Raw genomic sequence first — 16,989 nt, forward strand, 5'->3', positions numbered from 1 at the left:
GAGAGAGAGAGAAGGAGAGAGAGAATCCGAGCAGACAACGCAGAGCCTGATGCAGGGCTGGAACCCACGAACCCGTGAGATCCTGCCCTGAGCCAAAATCAAGAGTCAGACGCTCAACCGGCTGAGCCAGCCAGGCTCCTGCCCCTGCTTCTTAAGCCGCTGTCCGGTCTCACATCAGGCCACACGGGTGGCATCTTCGTGGCATCGGAATGATTTTTTATTTGGGTATCCTAAAATATAATTTCACGCAAGGTCAAGTCAAAATATGAACGATTGATACAGAATATAAATGTCCAAACGGTACGGTGGATTTATAAAGATTTTATGCTCTCTTTAGGTATGGCTGATTTTCGGAAGTTTTTTGCAAAAGCAAAGCACATAGTCATCATTTCGGGGGCTGGCGTTAGTGCTGAGAGTGGGGTTCCGACCTTCAGAGGAGCTGGGGGCTATTGGAGAACATGGCAAGCTCAGGTGAGTGATGTTTCCAGAATACCGAGAGGTTCTACTGAAGGAAGCACAGTTGGACTCAGAGCCTGATGCCTGGCCCAGAGGGAAAAAAGATTTGAAATTGACCATGACTCTTGTCCTTATTCGTTTCGGCCTCAACACAAAGTCTGTATGATTAGGGTCTCAGGCATAAGCAAAGCAGCCACTTTCCTTGCTTTCTAGATACGTACAGATCGCATTTATTCGTGTAACAATTTCGATTTCTTCTCTAACTTAAAGTGGAGTCAGAAAAGTCGTGCTAAGCATAGCTCATTACTTTTCTATAGATCTTGAAATTAAGTATTAACACAGTTCTTAAGTGTATTTATTTATTTTGAGAGAGACAGAGGCAGCACGAGTGAGGGAGGGGCAAGGAAAGAAGGGGAGAGAGAGAATCCAAAGCAGGCTCCGCACTGTCAGTTCATAACCCGACGTGGGGCTGGAACTCACGAACCGTGAGATCATGACTTGAGCTGAAACCAAGAGTCAGATGCTTAACTGACTGAGCCACCCAGGCACCCCAAGTATTACAAATTTTTAAAGTTCCTGTGAACTTTCATGTTTGAAACCAAAGTTGCAGTTTTGAAGGCTTAGGGCTCGACGTTTAAAAACTTTATACGGGGGCGCCTGGGTGGCTCAGTCGGTTAAGCGTCCGACTTCAGCTCAGGTCACGATCTCGTGGTCCGTGAGTTCGAGCCCCGTGTTGGCCTCTGGGCTGATGGCTCGGAGCCTGGAGCCTGCTTCCGATTCTGTGTCTCCCTCTCTCTCTGCCTTTCCACCATTCATGCTCTGTCTCTCTCTGTCTCGAAAATAAATCAAAACATTAAAAAAAAAAAAACTTTATACGAAGGCCATTAGAATGGAAACTCTATGGGCATGGACTTTTTAAAAACAGACTTGTGGGGCGCCTGGGTGGCGCAGTCGGTTAAGCGTCCGACTTCAGCCAGGTCACGATCTCGCGGTCCGGGAGTTTGAGCCCCGCGTCAGGCTCTGGGCTGATGGCTCGGAGCCTGGAGCCTGTTTCCGATTCTGTGTCTCCCTCTCTCTCTGCCCCTCCCCTGTTCATGCTCTGTCTCTCTCTGTCCCAAAAATAAATAAACGTTGAAAAAAAAAAAATTTAAAAACAGACTTGTATTATGGTGTAATATACAGGTGACCCTCAAACCACACAGGTTTGAATTGTGCAGGTCCACCTACGTGGGGATGTTTTTTACACATAGTGTAAAACTTTTTAGAGATTTGCGACAGTTTGAAAAAACTCTCACATGAGCCCCGTAACCTAGAAATTTCTAAAAATCGAAGACAAAGTTAGGCATGTCGTGAATGCATAAAATACATGTGGGTTCTAGTCTGTCTTTTATCATTTACTACCATGCAAATTTATTGCAAAAAGTTAAAATTTGCCAGAACTTAGGCACGCAAATGCAGAGCCTGTATGGTGCCATTCGTAGTCTAGAGCAAGGTAAACACATGTGAAGATACAGTGTTAAATCATAACTACGTAAAACTAACTGTAGTGCACACGATACCTCTGTAGTGATTTCGTAGCCACGTCCTGTGGCTGTTGCCGTGAGCTCACGTGTTGCGAGTATCTGCTTAAAATATGGTGTGACACAGGATGTCTGGGTGGCCCAGTTGGTTAAGTGATCAACTCTTGATTTTGGCTCAGGTCACGATCTCACAGTTCGTGGGTTCGAGCCCCCTGTTGGGCTCTGCACCGACGGCACGGAGCCTGCTTGGGACTCACTCTCTCTCTCTCTCTCTCTCTCTCTGCCCCTCCCCCACTCATGCTCTGTCTCTCCCTGTATCAAAAATAAATAAAACATTAAAAAATTTTTAAAGGAAAGAAAAAATAAATCATGAAGCCATTGCTGTAGCTATACCAGCAGACGCAAAAACCTTGCACTTTGGATGAAATATGTTTGTATCTCGTATTGAAAATGCAGCTTTAGGGCGCCTGGGTGGCTCAGTCAGTTAAGCCTCTGACTCTTGATCTCAGCTAGGTCACGATCTCACAGTTTGTGGGTTTGAGCCCCGCCATCGGGCTCCACGCTGACAGTGCGAAGCCTGCTTCGGATTCTCTCTCTCTCCCCCCCTCTCTCTGCCCCTCACCCGCTCGTGCTTGCTCGCTCTCAAAAATAAATACATAAACATTAAAAGAAAAAAAAAGAAAACGCAGCTTCTATACGGTTTCAGGATTGCCGTAAGAAAGGCATACCTGTATTCTATGACAACTTAGAGCACAAAGAAAGCAAAGGACCTAAAGCTGGAGACTTTAGTGCAGGAGATGGTTTGATAACCTCAGAAAGAGGTTTGGCTTTAAAAAATGCCAAGGTCGGGGTGCCTGGGTGGCTCGGTTGAGCGTCCACCTTGGGCCTATGTCATGATCTCAGGGTTCGTGAGTTCGAGCCCTGCATCAGGCTCTGTGCTGACAGCTCAGAGACTGGAGCCTGCTTTGGATTCTGTCTCCCTCTCTCTCTGCCCCTCCCCACTCACATTCTGTCTCTCTCTCAAAAATAAATTAACGGAAGCAGCTTCTGTCCACCAAGAGGCAGCAGACAAGTTCCCGGATGCCGTTAAGAGAATCATTGAGGAGAAAGGATGTCTGCCCAAACAGGTTTTTAACATAGACAAAAGTGCCCTATTCGAGGGGAAAAAATGCTACAAAAAACATTTACTAGTAAGAAAGAGAAGTGATCGCCAGGATTTAAGGCCAGAAGGGATAAGCTAACTCTATGGTTTTGTACAAACGCAGTCGGGTTTCTGATCAGACAGCCCTTCTCTAGAGAGCCGCTAACCCCCAAGTTCTGAAGGGAGAATATAAACGTTTTCCTGTCTTTATCTTGTACAAGAAGAAGGCCTGGACACCAAGAATCCTTTTTCTGGGTGGGTCCCTGGTGAAGTATCTTTGATTTCAGACGGTACCCCGTCCCAGAACCCTGTGAGTTCAACACCGAAGACTTCAAACTGATCTCCTCACCTCCAAACACAGCGTCTCTAATTTAGCCTCTAGATCAGGGGTCAGAAGGACCTTTAATGCTCACTACACACGGTGTCCTATGGAAAGGATTGTCAACGCTGTGGAAGGGAACCCCAACAGAGAGCGCCACGGAAGTCTGGAAGGATTTCACCAGTGAAGGTGCCATCGTCATTACAGAAAAAAGCCGCGAGAGCCGCCAAGCCCGAAACAATAAATTCCTGTTGGAGAAAAGTCCAGACGTTGTGTGTGACTTCTTGGGATTTATCACGCAGCCCTTCGGGGAAACCATGAGAAAGATTATGGGTCTGGCAAAAATGGCGGAGGGGCGGGAGGGAGGTGAAGGGTTTTAAGATCTGGATCTTGGAGAAATTCGAGCGCTAACAGACACACGCCAGAGGCACCCACAGGAGTCGACGTGATGGAGACGAGAGCCTCGGAACCAGTGCCAGACAATGAGGAAGAAGATGCAAAAGCAGCACAGGAGACAAACTGGTGTTAGACGCGAGGGGCGGAGAGAGGGAGAGGGAGGATCCCAAGCAGGCTCAGCGCCATCAGCATCGAGCCGGATGTGGGACTTGAACTCACCAACCATGAGACCATGACCTGAGCTGAGATCACGAGTTGGACGCTCTACCAGCTGAGCTACCCAGGCGCCCCTTGACTTCTTTTACAAGACGGACTTGGGCACTGTCCCTAAAGCGAATGGTGGAGGAAGAATTGGTTCCGTATGGAACCATTTTGAGAGAAATGAAAAGGCAAAAAAGTTGGGCAGAGATTACGATGTATTTCTGTGAACTCACACCCAGTGTGCCTGCCTCTCCGGCCTCCCCTTCCACCTCCCCCTCCGCTCCCTCCTCTGATGCCGCTGGGACAGCAAGACCCCCCCACCCCGTCCTCCTCCCCTGCCCCAGCCTTCTGGAAGGCAAGGAGGATGGAGACTTTATGATGACCCGCTTCCACTTAGTGAATAATAAATAACCATGGCGCCACACAGTTGATAAGCCGGCCCATCGTGCATGCGTGTGTCTTCGTGTGAGAACCTCATAACCGTAGGGCTCAGACCATAGGAGGTGTCTTGTGTCATCCCCGTTACCACCCAAGAATTCATCGTGTACGGCATCCTGTGTTCACCTGCATGGAAGTGCATCGCCCACCCGTACGGAGGCATAAAGTGAGTGATAGTTAACATGAGGTTCATAAGGTGTTAGTTTTCTCACGGTTCTCGAACGTTGCTTTCAAAGAATTACGGTACACTACAGTGAGTGTCTCTTACAATTTGAGAAACTGTGTATCAACCTATCATCACAGGCAAGTGGTTATTTTTTTAAGTGTTTCTAACACTGTGTTAGGAATATGATTGTGATACCGTATGCCGTAAAGACATTATAACCACTCACCCAGTGTATGGGCTAGCTACCGCGGAGCAATCGTATCCATTTCAGTCATTGCTGCTGCTTCGTTACTGACGTATGAATTGTGTTATGTGTGAATAAATACGAACTTTTCACATTGCCTTTTACGTGTTTTTTAATGTTTATTCATTTTGAGAGAGAGAGAGAGAGTGTGTGTGCACACGAGCGGGGGAAGGGGAGAGAATCTCAAGCAGGCTTCACGCCTAGCATGGAGTCCAGTGTAGGGCTCCATCTCAGGACCATGAGATCATGACCTGAGCTCAGATCAAGAGTCTGATGCCTTAACCAACTGAGCCGCCCCAGTGCCCCTCTTTTATTTTTTGATGTCTACCGTTAGTAATACATAGAGCATCTATAGTGTTTTGTATCATATATAAGAATATTGATGTAGATACTGACAGGTGATTCGCGTTGTGAATGGACAATGTACTTTGGGTATCGATACGTACAGTACTGTAAATGTATTTGCTCTCCCTTAGGATTTTCTTAATAGCATTTTCTTTTTTCTAGCATACCTTCTTGTAAGAATACATTATGCAATACACGTAACATGCAGAATGTGTGTTAATTGCCTGTTTATTTTATCAGTAAGGCTTCCAGTCAACAGTAGGCTGTTAGTAGTTAAGTTTGGGGGAATCAAAAGTTATACGCAAGATTTTTTACTGCACAGAGGTCTCTGCCCTTTACCCCCACGTTGTTCAGGGGTCAACTGTACGTACAATAAAATTCACCAGTCTGAAGCGTGCCATTTAATGAGTTTTGGCAAGTGTGTCCCGTAGCGTAGCCATGACCGTGATCATGGGCCCGGACTATAACTTCAGGCCTTTTGCAGTCAGCCTCCTGCTCTCCCCCTGGCTCAGGAAATCCCAAGTTTTGGAGGGCAGGAAGTTTTGTCTGCCCTTTTCTTTTTTTTTTTTAATATTTATTTATTTATTTATTTTGAGAGAGAGAGAGAGAGGGAGAGTGTGAGTGGGGGAGGGGCAGAGAGCTAGAGAACACAAGGGGGGGGGCGGTGGTGGGTGGAGACAGAGGCTCTAAAGCAGGCTCCCCGCTGACAGCAGAGAGCCCAACGCAGGGGGCTCAAACTCACGAACCTGGAGATCATGACCTGAGCTGAAATCAGACGCTGAACCCCCCAGGTTCAGGTTCAGACCGAGCCCCCCAGGCACCCTGTCTGGTTTACGCATTGCTCTATCCCCGGCTCCCGGGACTCTGGCACACGTGAGTGCTTGGTAGACTTCCGTTGGGTGAATGGAGGCCATCGTGCATAGTTACTTCAGTGCACGAATTCCACATGTCGTAGGTAGTTTCTTGTTAAATGAAGGGCTGATGAAGCTGCCTTTCCTGCCCTATCACATGCCCCCGGCTGGCAGATGTTCAGGATGTTCCGTCACCTCTCTGCTGCCCTCCAGGTGAGCCCGTGGCTGTAGCTGTGGGGATCGTTGCCGTAAGGATGAAGGAGTGGGGGAAGGAGGGCAGAGGGCCATTAGGGTCCCGGAAGAAAGAGGAGGCTCAGAAAGCAGCCGCTGAAGCAGAGAGGCAGGGGGTGGGGGGGCTCGGAGGGTCTCGGGGTGCTTTGAGAGGAGAGGATAGTCAGAAGTGTCAAAACAGCTCAGGGTTTGTGGGGAGGTACAGGGTGGATGTCGATGATCCACGGCGTAGATGTTTGTTCCCCATTCGCTCCCCAAGTGAAGGCTGACACTATTAGCAGGTGGAAGAGCGACCTTCGAAGGTAAAACGAAAGGCAGAACACCACCACCACCGCAATGAAGATCTAGAATGTTTCCGTCATTGCCAGAGGCTCCCTTTTGCCCTTTCCTCATAGGCTCGCAGCCCCAGACAATGATTACCCTTCTCTCTTTCACGGTAGATGAGACTTTTCTCTCCTAGAAGAGGAATCGTACTTTAAAAATATATTTTTATATATTCTGTTAATATGTGCACTGTTTCTTTTTTTTTTTGAAGTTTATTTATTTGGAGAGTGAGAGTGGGAGAATGAGGGAGGAAGAGAGAGAAGGAGAGAATCCCAAGCAGGCCCCGCATTGTCAGCCCAGAGCCCGATGCAGGGCTCGAGCTCATGAACCTGCGATCATGAGATGGTGACCTGAGCCGAAACCAAGCATCAGATGCTTGACCAACTGAGCCCCCGAGGCGCCCCTGTTCTTTCTGTGTGTAGTTGTGTGTGTGTGTGCGGAGCCATAATTATAGTTATAAAAAACTGAGTTTGTCAACTGTGGCCATGATCAATTGGGCATTTTGTATTTCACTTTTTTTCCTGCATCAATGAAAGGGACCTCATACGTTTTGGGACTCCATGAAAAGAGTAGATTCAACCTGAATTACTTTCTTGCATAATATTGCTTTACTTCCTGGTCATAATTTACTCGAGTGGAAAATGGGACAGGTTGCATTATCCCTGCCTTGGAAGTGGGGAAATGAAAAGCAGTTTCTCCAAGGTCCCTTGTTGGTCCCAGGATTAGGACGGAGGCTGGCGCCCAGGCCCCTGTGCCCCGTCCCCCACACCGCGTGGGCCTAAGGCGGATGTGTTCCAGCTCGCTCCCCCCGGAAGCCGCCTGCCTCCACGTTCCAGAGCCTTAGTGCACCCTTCCTTCTCTGACTCGTGTCTCCTGTCTCACCCCCAGGACCTGGCCACCCCTCAGGCCTTTGCGCGAAACCCATCCCTGGTGTGGGAGTTCTACCACTACCGGCGGGAGGTGATGCTGAGCAAGGAACCGAACCCCGGGCACCTCGCCATCGCTGAATGTGAGGCCCGGCTGCGTGGGCAGGGCCGCCGGCTTGTGGTCATCACTCAAAACATCGATGAGCTGCACCGCAAGGCTGGCACCAAGAACCTTCTGGAAATCCACGGTGAGGCGCCCTCGCGTGGGGAGGGGAACCAGACTTCAAAACATGCGTCCTGCCATTTCCCACCTGGACCCACCGAACCACACAGTCTGTACTTTGACAGACACCCAGGCGTCTGGTGTGCGGGTCACGCGGCAGAGACGCGAGTGCCCAGGGAGGCTGGCGGGAAAAGGGAAGTGTGGGCCATCGAACAACTTACGGCTTTGGCAGGAGCCGCCCGGGAAGACTCTGGCATTCCTGGGGGTGGCCGTTTCCTTTCCCCGCCTCCCCAGCTGGCCTGTCCCCTGAGGCTGAGCCTCTGCCCAGCTCTCAACAGATCAGTGACCAAGCCCGCCAGGTTTGTGACACCTGTGGAGTTTGTCTTACGTCCCGCTGGCTTCCCTCTGCCCTTGATGACACCGTCTCCCTCACGTCCTCTTTAATCCTCTCCCTCCTTTGAGCTCACCAAAAATCTCGTAAACTCAGACAGTTTCACATTTCATTCATACAAGAGCATAATCCCAAGGGCATTTGTATGTAAGAGTCTACAAAACTTCCATCCCAAGCAACGCATTGCTAATTGTGGAATTTCCAGCAGTGGTGACCCAGGGGGGAATGTGGCTGGTTTCCTTGGGTATGCAGTGAAGTTGCCTATTTTTGCCTGGGATAACGGAAACCGAGCACTGTTCACTTGGGTCCCGTCCCTCTTTTGTGCCCTGGCCATAGTCAGCCACCTGCTGACCCAGTGTCTTGTTGGCACCTTCTCCTGCTGGGTCTGGGCCACTGTCCATGTGGCTCGTCTCGTTTCTTTACACTATCAGAATGCAGGCGGTGTCTCTTGCCATGTATAAATGTGTCAGATGGGGGTGTTAACACCTGTCTTGGTTGTTTGAAGGATTAAATAAGACGATATGTACATATCATTAGTTGGGACTTACGGGGTTGCAAGCGATAAGAACTCTCTTCTAATTTAGGTAAAAACAGGTGCGCCTGGGTGGCTCAGTTGGTTGAGCAGCCAACTTCGGCTCAGGTGATGATCTCACGGTTCGTGAGTTCGAGCCCTGCGTTGGGCTCTGTGCTGACCATTCAGAGCCTGGAGCCTGCTTCGGATTCTGGGTCCCCCTTCTCTCTCTGCCCCTTCCCTGCTCACACTCTGTCTCTTTCTCTCTCTCTCTGCCTCTCTCTCTCTCTCTCTCAAAAATAAACATTCAAAAAAAATTCTGATTTAGGTAAAAAAAAAGAAAGCCCCTTCTTTCATCAAACTAAAGATGCCACCAATTTTTAACATGTATCGTGTTTTCAGTGTGACCCTCGCAAAGGAAACAGTCTGCCTAAGCCATCATATTTTATTATCCCTGAGCATTGTTATTTTGCACTTATCGAAATGGCCTACGAAAACTTACATAGACACAGATTTTTAGAAGCCGTATCACCCTTGCACATATAAAAAACAGTGAAATGTAAAAATGCACATATGAAAATGAGTGAAATAAAGTGGTTAAGATACTTCTCACGTTCCGACTCTTTCGAATCACTTCTGAATGACTCCAAGGCGTCAGTGTTTTCCAGGCGTGTTTTCCACGCATTTCCTAAAAGGCTGCTCCCCGCTCGTCTCCGGGTTCCCCTCCAAGCTGCTGACGCACATCCTGGAAGTCTGATATTGGGCCTTCCTGGGTCGACACTAACAGGTGTCGGGGGGAATGTTCTAGACAACAACCCGAACTCGTTTTCTTCCCCCAAATGGCCCTTTGGTGGTTTGTGGGCTGAAACATCCAGGGCTGGCCCTTGCCCCAGCAGTCCCTGGGGAATAACAGCCATGTCCCCACACGTTTCAGCCATCATCGTTCTCCTGTAACAGGTGTGCCAGCTCTGACAGCCTGTAACAGGCTCTGTTCTCCTGTAACAGGCTCTGACGGCCGCCTCACATCTGTCCTCCCGCCGGGGAGCGGTCGTAGGACACATGCGATTTCAGAGATACGAACGTGGGGGAGAATGGCCTTGCCGAAACTGACAAAGTAGGGATGTTGTCTCACAGAACCCGGGAGTCCTGGGTTGGAGTTGATGTCGTGAGCAACAGTCTCTTCTTGCTCTGCCCCCCCCCCCAGCTTTGTTGACTCTTTGAATAAAACCTCACTTCTCCCCGTGCATGCGGTCTGCCTCCGTGCGCCAGGCCAGTGAAGGGAGCTGTTGGCCGCTCTGGGCACCTTGCTTGGGTCACATACCTCCCTGTGACCGAAGGCCATTGCCAGAGGATTACGGTACTGTGATTGGACCAGTCGGGGGCGTGAGCCTAAGCTTGTATTTGGGGATGGGATTGACAGCTCCACCCACTCGGGATAGAGGAGAGATGGCTCCCCGAGGAAGGAATACTGGGCAGAATGGAGCAGTGGACGTCCACTCTGGCGCGGGGTGAACATTTAGTGAATCGTGGTCACCGTCGTTGCTTTAGCTCAATAAATGGGTTGCTAGTTTTAACAATTACTTGCTTCATTTGTTAGTTGCTTATGTATTTACTGAGCTGCTTTTGTAGAAAGACTCAAGATTTGTTGAGTCGACGGTAGGATTTTGCCAATACATCCAGCGTTTTGAGCCTTCGTCAGTCATGTACCTAGTAAACCGCGCCCTTGGGTTTACACTGGCTTCATGTACCCTACTGACCACCTTCAAGTCCGCCTCAACATCAGGATCATTTGAGAGCTCCTTAATCATGCCGTAAGTCATTTTATCTGTCTCTCTCCCTTCCAGATTACAAAATCCAGGAGGCAGATGTCCGTGGCTCAGTAGAACTGCGTGCCTTTGGATTTCCCTTGACACCTAGGGCAGGCCCGTTTGTTGAAATGAACGAATAAAAACTAAATTCTGTTGTACCTCTTTAGACATGGAGACAATTCCTTCTAATTATGCTAAATTCCGGTCTTGTTTAACTTGTGTTTTTCAGGTAGCTTATTTAAAACCCGATGTACCTCTTGTGGAGTTGTGGCGGAGAATTACAAGAGTCCCATTTGTCCAGCTTTATTGGGAAAAGGGTAATGACACTGCTCTACGGAATGAGTGTACTTTGTTTTCTCTTTTAAGTTGAACATAAACGGAAGGAAATTGAACAGTAGCCTAAGATTCCTGTGGATAGTTAGGAGAAATGAGACTAGATTACAGTACAGCCATAGGATAAAAGAACTATTTTGCTCAAAATTTACAATGCTAAGTGAAAACCACAGGACCTAACTCTTATCTAATACAATCCAAACTTCATATTTAAACACATGCACGTACACACACACACACACACACACACTCATGCAAACACACGCACACCCCATGTGGGTATACCTGGTATATAGAGATAACAGACCAGAAGAAAAGACAACAAAATATTAACAGTGATTATCAAGAATAGTGGGGTTATGGGTGATTTTGATTAGTTCTTTATATCTCTCTGGAGTTTTTCTAACATTTCTGTGATGAGCATGTACTGTTATAACTAAGGGAAAAAAATAAGACTAGACTTGAAATATTGAGAAAAAATTTACCTGGCCATTTAAAAAAATTAAAAAAAATTTTTTTTAGTGTTTATTTACTTTTGAGAGAAAGAGAGAGACAGAGGTGTGAGCAGGGGAGGGGCAGAGAGAGGGAGACACAGAATCCAAAGCAGGCTCCAGGCTCTGAGCTGTCAGCACAGAGCCTGATACGGGGCTCGAACTCACAAGCCTTAAGATCATGACGTGAGCTGAAGTTGGACGCTTCACCAACTGAGCCACCCAGATGCCTCTTACCTGGCCATTTTAAATCAGGATAAATTATATAGGTAATATATGAATCCAGTATCCTCCCAGAGGATTCCAATGATGATGTATACAGTGCATATCAGGAAGCTCCCCTTAACATCCTGGTGGCTCCGCCCCCTCCCCACATGCAAATTCCCTTTTCTGACATAAAATCACTGGTTGTTAACTGTTTGGTGTCTGCCCTTCCAGTACCCTTCTAAGTCAGCTTGTATTAACTATGAGTTTGGGAGCTGTATACCGCCAGGCGAATATACAGACTTACGTTATGTTTTCTGTCCTTGATTATACCAATGTCATTGTTTCTTTACTAACATCACTTACTCCAGGGCTCCAGAACCTGAAGCTCAGGATGCCAGAATCCCAGTGGAGAAACTTCCCCGGTGGGTAAAAATCTCTGATCCGTATTTGGTTTTCCAGATGGAAATAAAAAAAAAAAAACAATCAAAATCTAAGTTCATTTGCTGAGATGCCTCTTAAGTGCACAAATGCAGACGGACAGGGGCCAAAGGTTGAAGGTGAACCACCCCAGGGCTAGGAGAACCACTCCCTTCCCGTCCCTGTTTTGCTTTGCACTGTCCCTTTTTGCTTTGCACCGTGGTGGGAAAATTTGAGGCCTGGAAAGTTTCTGGAGCTGTTATGCCCCAGCTGCTTACATGGTGCTTACGAAGCGTAGAGGTGGACGTCTTGTGAAAATGTTAGCTGGTATCATCTTCATTCTCCTCCTTGTTGTGTGTTATTAGCCCAGGGCAAAGGAGGCAGTAAAAGGTCTTGCAAAAGTGAAATTATAGGACCAAACGGGATTTTTGCAGATAAAAAAAAAAAAAAATAAGAAAAGCCCTAGAGAAAGATTTTTGTGTCGGTTTTTCAAAAGCAGAGGTTACAACGGCATTTCCCAAAGTGTTCTTAGAACACTCGATCCATGTGATGTTGATGGACGTTACTTAAGAAATGATGTTATGTGTTCAAATAAATATGGAAACCGTAGAGTAAACAAATTTGAAGTATGTTTGCTTTACTGCAGGACTTCTCAGAGCATTTAATACACCAGAGTACACTGTTCTTTAAAGAATAGTTATAATTTGTGAATATTTCACTAGTTTATTTAACCACAGAACCCTATTTGTTATTCTTTTCAACGTTTTTTAATTTAAGTGTTTTATTTACTTATTTTGAGAAGACAGAGAAAGGATGAGAGTGAGTGGGGGAGGGGCAGAAAGAGAGGGAGAAAGAGGATCCCAAGCAGGCTCTGTGCTCTTAGTGTGGGAGCCTGACTCGGGGCTCGATGCCATGACCCTGAGATGATGACCTACCTGAGCTGAAATCAAGAGCTGGGTGCTCAACCGACTGAGCCACCCAGGCGCCCAGAACCCTATTTATTATTCTTAATAAGGGTTTTTATTACTGAATTCTAAAGTTTGATCTAAAACAATAGGGAATCGTGGGCTGTTCTTGAGAAGATTATTTATGATGAAAGTGAGGTTTGGGAGGTTGTTGTAGAAGGTCTACGTAAGATGACCCACAGGCAGTGGGGAGTGGAAGAAGAGGAAGATGGCGAACTTGGCCGTGCCCAGGGCAAGAGAAGGGTGAATCTGAGGGAAAGTGAAAGGCGGACACAGATGCGACTAGCAGGTGGCTGGTGTGTTCGAGGCAGGGCTGAGCCTGGTTCCTCCCGGCTGCCATGCCGAAGAGTGCGATGAGGTAGCTGGGAAAGGGAAAGCTGTGGTTAAAACCCCACATCCAGCCGAGTCCATGTCGATCAATTGGCTTCATCCGAGATTCATGGATCGGACAGCACCCCACGTAGCAGACAGAAGCTCCAAGGAGCTGCGCACAATGGAAGACGTTTATAGGTGGAAGAGGCAGGGCGAGGAAGTTCTTCGGACAAAGAGGGAATTGTTTCGGGCAAGGTCACCTTCCTTCTGGGGACCCAAGGGGTGTTTCAGGCGGGTTACCCCACTAGTGCTGACCAAGTGGCTCCAGATTGACTGGTTAAAGACCACAGGCCCTGGAGAGGCTGGATATACAGCTAGGTTAGGTACTAAGTCTTGGTTTGCTGATACGGGGCTTAGCCCATGGGACTCCATTTTGGGCCGGTGGTCTCTCTTGTTTAACACGGTTTAGAAAGAGAATGGTAAGGTTGGCTGAAACACATCTGTCAACATATCAGCCCAGTGCATCCGGACAAAATGAAAGCTTTAGAAGGGCCTGACTATTCAGAATAAGCTCACATGGTCTGGAAGGGGAGGGAGGGAGGATAACAAGGAAGAGGGCGACAGACTTGATTTGGGGTAGCCCCTAGCCTTCCTCTGATCCAGTGGGACAGATCTGGCAGGGCAGGTGTTAGGGTTGGGTGAAGGATAATGTTCCCACAGGTGTGAAGAGGCGGGGTGCGAGGGCCTGCTGCGACCCCACGTGGTGTGGTTTGGCGAAAACCTGGATCCTGCCATTCTGGAGGAGGTTGACAGAGAGCTGACCCTCTGTGACTTATGTCTAGTGGTAAGTCATGCCCTCCCCTGATCCTCGAGATTTTCCGGAACACCAGGACTGGGGTGGAGTTTTGTTGTGTTTTTTTATGTTTCCTTCCTTCCCTCTCTCTTCCCTTTCCTTCCTTCCTCCTCTTCCTACTGTGTGTGTTGAGAGGTTTTGTACCCTACAGAAGAATTAAGAAACAACGAATACGAATTGATCGTAAATGTGAAACTGCGGAAGACCATGTCTTGGGCTTTGCAAAGACACTCCCCTCCTGCCAAAAATAATGAAAAGAGCATGTTATTGGTTCTGATTTTGAAAGTAATACATGTTCATTATTACATTTGAGAAAACACAAAAAAGTGTAAGATTATAAGGAGGAAATTAGAAATCACCAATGATTCTACCATCCAAAAATAGCCACTGTTCATTTTAGTGTATTTTTTTCCTAGATCAGAGGTGAGAAACTGTGGCCGGTGGGCCAGATCTAGGCTGCCACTTGTTTTTGTAAATAAAGTTTTATTGGAACACAACCATGCCCATTCTTCTATGTATCGTGTATGGCTGCTTTCACACTCCAATGGCAGAGTTGACTATTTGTGATGGAGACTGTATGGCTTATAAATCCTAAAAATATTACTATATGGCCCTTTCCAGAAAAACATTTCCCCACTCCTGGTCTAGACCTTTTATTGTGCAGATGTATACATATGGTTAAAAATTCAAAAGTGGGTTCATACTGTATGTTCTGCTTTGAAACAACTTTATTCATGTAGCGATTCACCGGGCATATTCCGTGTCAGTACATCCACAAATCTGTATCATCTTTTCATTGGCGGCATGGTATTCTGTTGCATGGATATACAAGGATGTATTTAACCAATCCTCCATTGTTGGACATTTAGGCCATTTCACATTTTGATATTTTAAATAATGCTGTAGTGAATATTCTTTTTTTTGTTGTTAATTTTTTTTTTAACGTTTATTCATTTTTGAGAGACAGAGAGAGACAGAGCATGAGTGGGGAAGGGGCAGGGAGAGAGGGAGACACAGAATCCGAAGCAGGCTCCAGGCTCTGAGCCATCAGCACAGAGCCTGATGCGGGGCTCGAACCCACAAACTGCGAGATCATGACCTGAGCCGAACTCGGACGCTCAGCCGACTGAGCCACCCATGCGCCCCTGTTGTTAATTTTTTTTTTAACGCTTACTCATTTTTGAGAGACAGAGAGTGTGAGTGGGGGAGGGGCAGGATCTGAAGCGGGCTCCAGGCTCCGAGCTGTCAGCACAGAGCCCGACGCGGGGCTCGAACTCACGAACTGCGAGATCATGACCTGAGCCGAAGTCAGACACTTAACCGACTGAGCCACCCAGGCGCCCCTGTAGTGACTATTCTTAGACATAACTCCTCGCGTACTCTTCAAATCATTTCCTTGGGACATATTTCCTAGAAATGGAATGAATTAGACAGAGGGTGTGCATATTTCAGGGTTTCCTTAACACATCTTTAAAAGCAGAAGCACTTTCTCATGGGTACACATTCATTCAGCCAGTATTTATTGAGTGCACCCCAGTGTTTCAGTGTCTGTTCATCACCAGTGCTTAAATGAGAAAACCTGGTTTGTACAACATGTTCTGGCCTTTCCATTCTTGTAAAGCACACTTACACGTATGTATCTATAGGGAAAAACCTGAAAGGATGTATAACAGTGGTTATCACAGGGTAGCGGGAGTATGAATAACGTGAGTATATTTTTTCTTTGCGTTTTCTAATGTTAAAAAAAAAAGGAAAAAAACGAACATGGATTATTGGCATTACTTCACAGAGCAGAGACAAAACCGAGCCCTTGATGTGCCATTCTCTCCATTTGTGCTCCCTTTTCCCTAGCACATTCTTCTAGTGATCAGCCAACAGGATGCCTCTTAACTCCCCATCTGTCCCTTGGAAGCTCTCCATCTGTTTCATCCAGCTAGCTTTCCTCACATCTTGCAACCCTAAAGTGGCCTGAGTTTATGTAAGGTTTTCTGGAAGAATGTTTCCTCTCCCCGTAGTGTGGTCATTTGTCCGTTTCCATTTGTTTGCTTTGTAGGTGGGAACTTCCTCCGTGGTTTATCCTGCCGCCATGTTTGCCCCCCAGGTGTCTGCCCGCGGAGTGCCAGTGGCCGAATTCAACATGGAAACCACCCCAGCCACGAACAGATTCAGGTACAGGGACCAGGTGGGAGATGGACGGTGCTGAGCACGTTTAGACACGTTATCTAAACAGATGTCACCTATGGGTCTAATTAGAAAAAAAAGAGAGAGAGAGAGATGGAGACACACAGAGTATATGTTTCCTAATTTGGTCGGTCGTTGCTTTGGCGGAAGAACAAAATCTTCACTGTAGACCAAGGTAGCTATGTCTTTTGACAGGGAATTTGCCTTAGGGCTTTTGGGGTTCACATTTTGAAAGTTCTTCTTTGATTAACGTTTTGAAAGTTCTTCGATTCCCTAGGCTTTGCTGTCATTCGTGTGTTTATGTGAGATTTAGTAATGGCATTTCGGTGTAGGCGAGTTGAATACCCAGCACAGCCGGGGAGATGCCCGTACACCCTCATCACTCTGTTCTCACTGCGCGGCGTCCTGGGTGAGCTCCTCTTTGGTCTCATTGCCAAATAATTGCCAAGTTGCCACATATCCTCAATATCAGTACTTGGGGCCATGCCACGATACTGATCCCTTCTTCCACACTGTGGAAAGTGGAGACCATCAGAGTATGCGTTTTGGGGGTTCTGTTTTGTCCTCACCTTCCTTTTGCTTTCTTTTTTCACCCTGGCTGTTGTGTCTTCCCTTAGTTTATACATTTTTATCAGTCTGCTTAATTCCTTTCTAGAATAAGGTAGAACATGAAAAACTCTTAAAGAAATATGAATAAATGGAAAACTTCACTGAAACTTCTTTTTTTTTAAAGTTTTTAGTGTTTATTTATTTTGAGAGAGAGAGAGAGAGAATGAGTGGGGAAGGGGCAGAGAGAGAG

The 16,989-nt window shown here is 47.1% G+C and overlaps 1 protein-coding gene across 7 annotated transcripts in view; it reads left to right on the top strand.

Annotated features, from left to right (window-relative positions):
* Nucleotides 1-16,989, top strand: part of SIRT5 (sirtuin 5) — a 39,507-nt gene that overhangs the window by 10,406 nt on the left and 12,112 nt on the right. For 6 of the 7 annotated variants that reach the window (XM_047102375.1, XM_047102376.1, XM_047102373.1 and 3 more), the window contains 6 exons: nt 338-471; nt 7,521-7,746; nt 10,661-10,748; nt 11,831-11,884; nt 13,877-14,000; nt 16,063-16,178. In XM_047102375.1, the coding sequence (XP_046958331.1) occupies nt 338-471; nt 7,521-7,746; nt 10,661-10,748; nt 11,831-11,884; nt 13,877-14,000; nt 16,063-16,178 (742 nt within the window). The remainder of the gene's footprint in view (nt 1-337; nt 472-7,520; nt 7,747-10,660; nt 10,749-11,830; nt 11,885-13,876; nt 14,001-16,062; nt 16,179-16,989) is intronic. The other variant, XM_047102377.1, reaches the window with a different exon arrangement.

The sequence above is a fragment of the Lynx rufus genome, unplaced genomic scaffold (genome assembly GCF_022079265.1).
Source record: "Lynx rufus isolate CCGP_SWC_20201006 ecotype Redwood Valley unplaced genomic scaffold, mLynRuf1.p SCAF_6, whole genome shotgun sequence".
Lineage (NCBI taxonomy): Eukaryota > Metazoa > Chordata > Mammalia > Carnivora > Felidae > Lynx > Lynx rufus.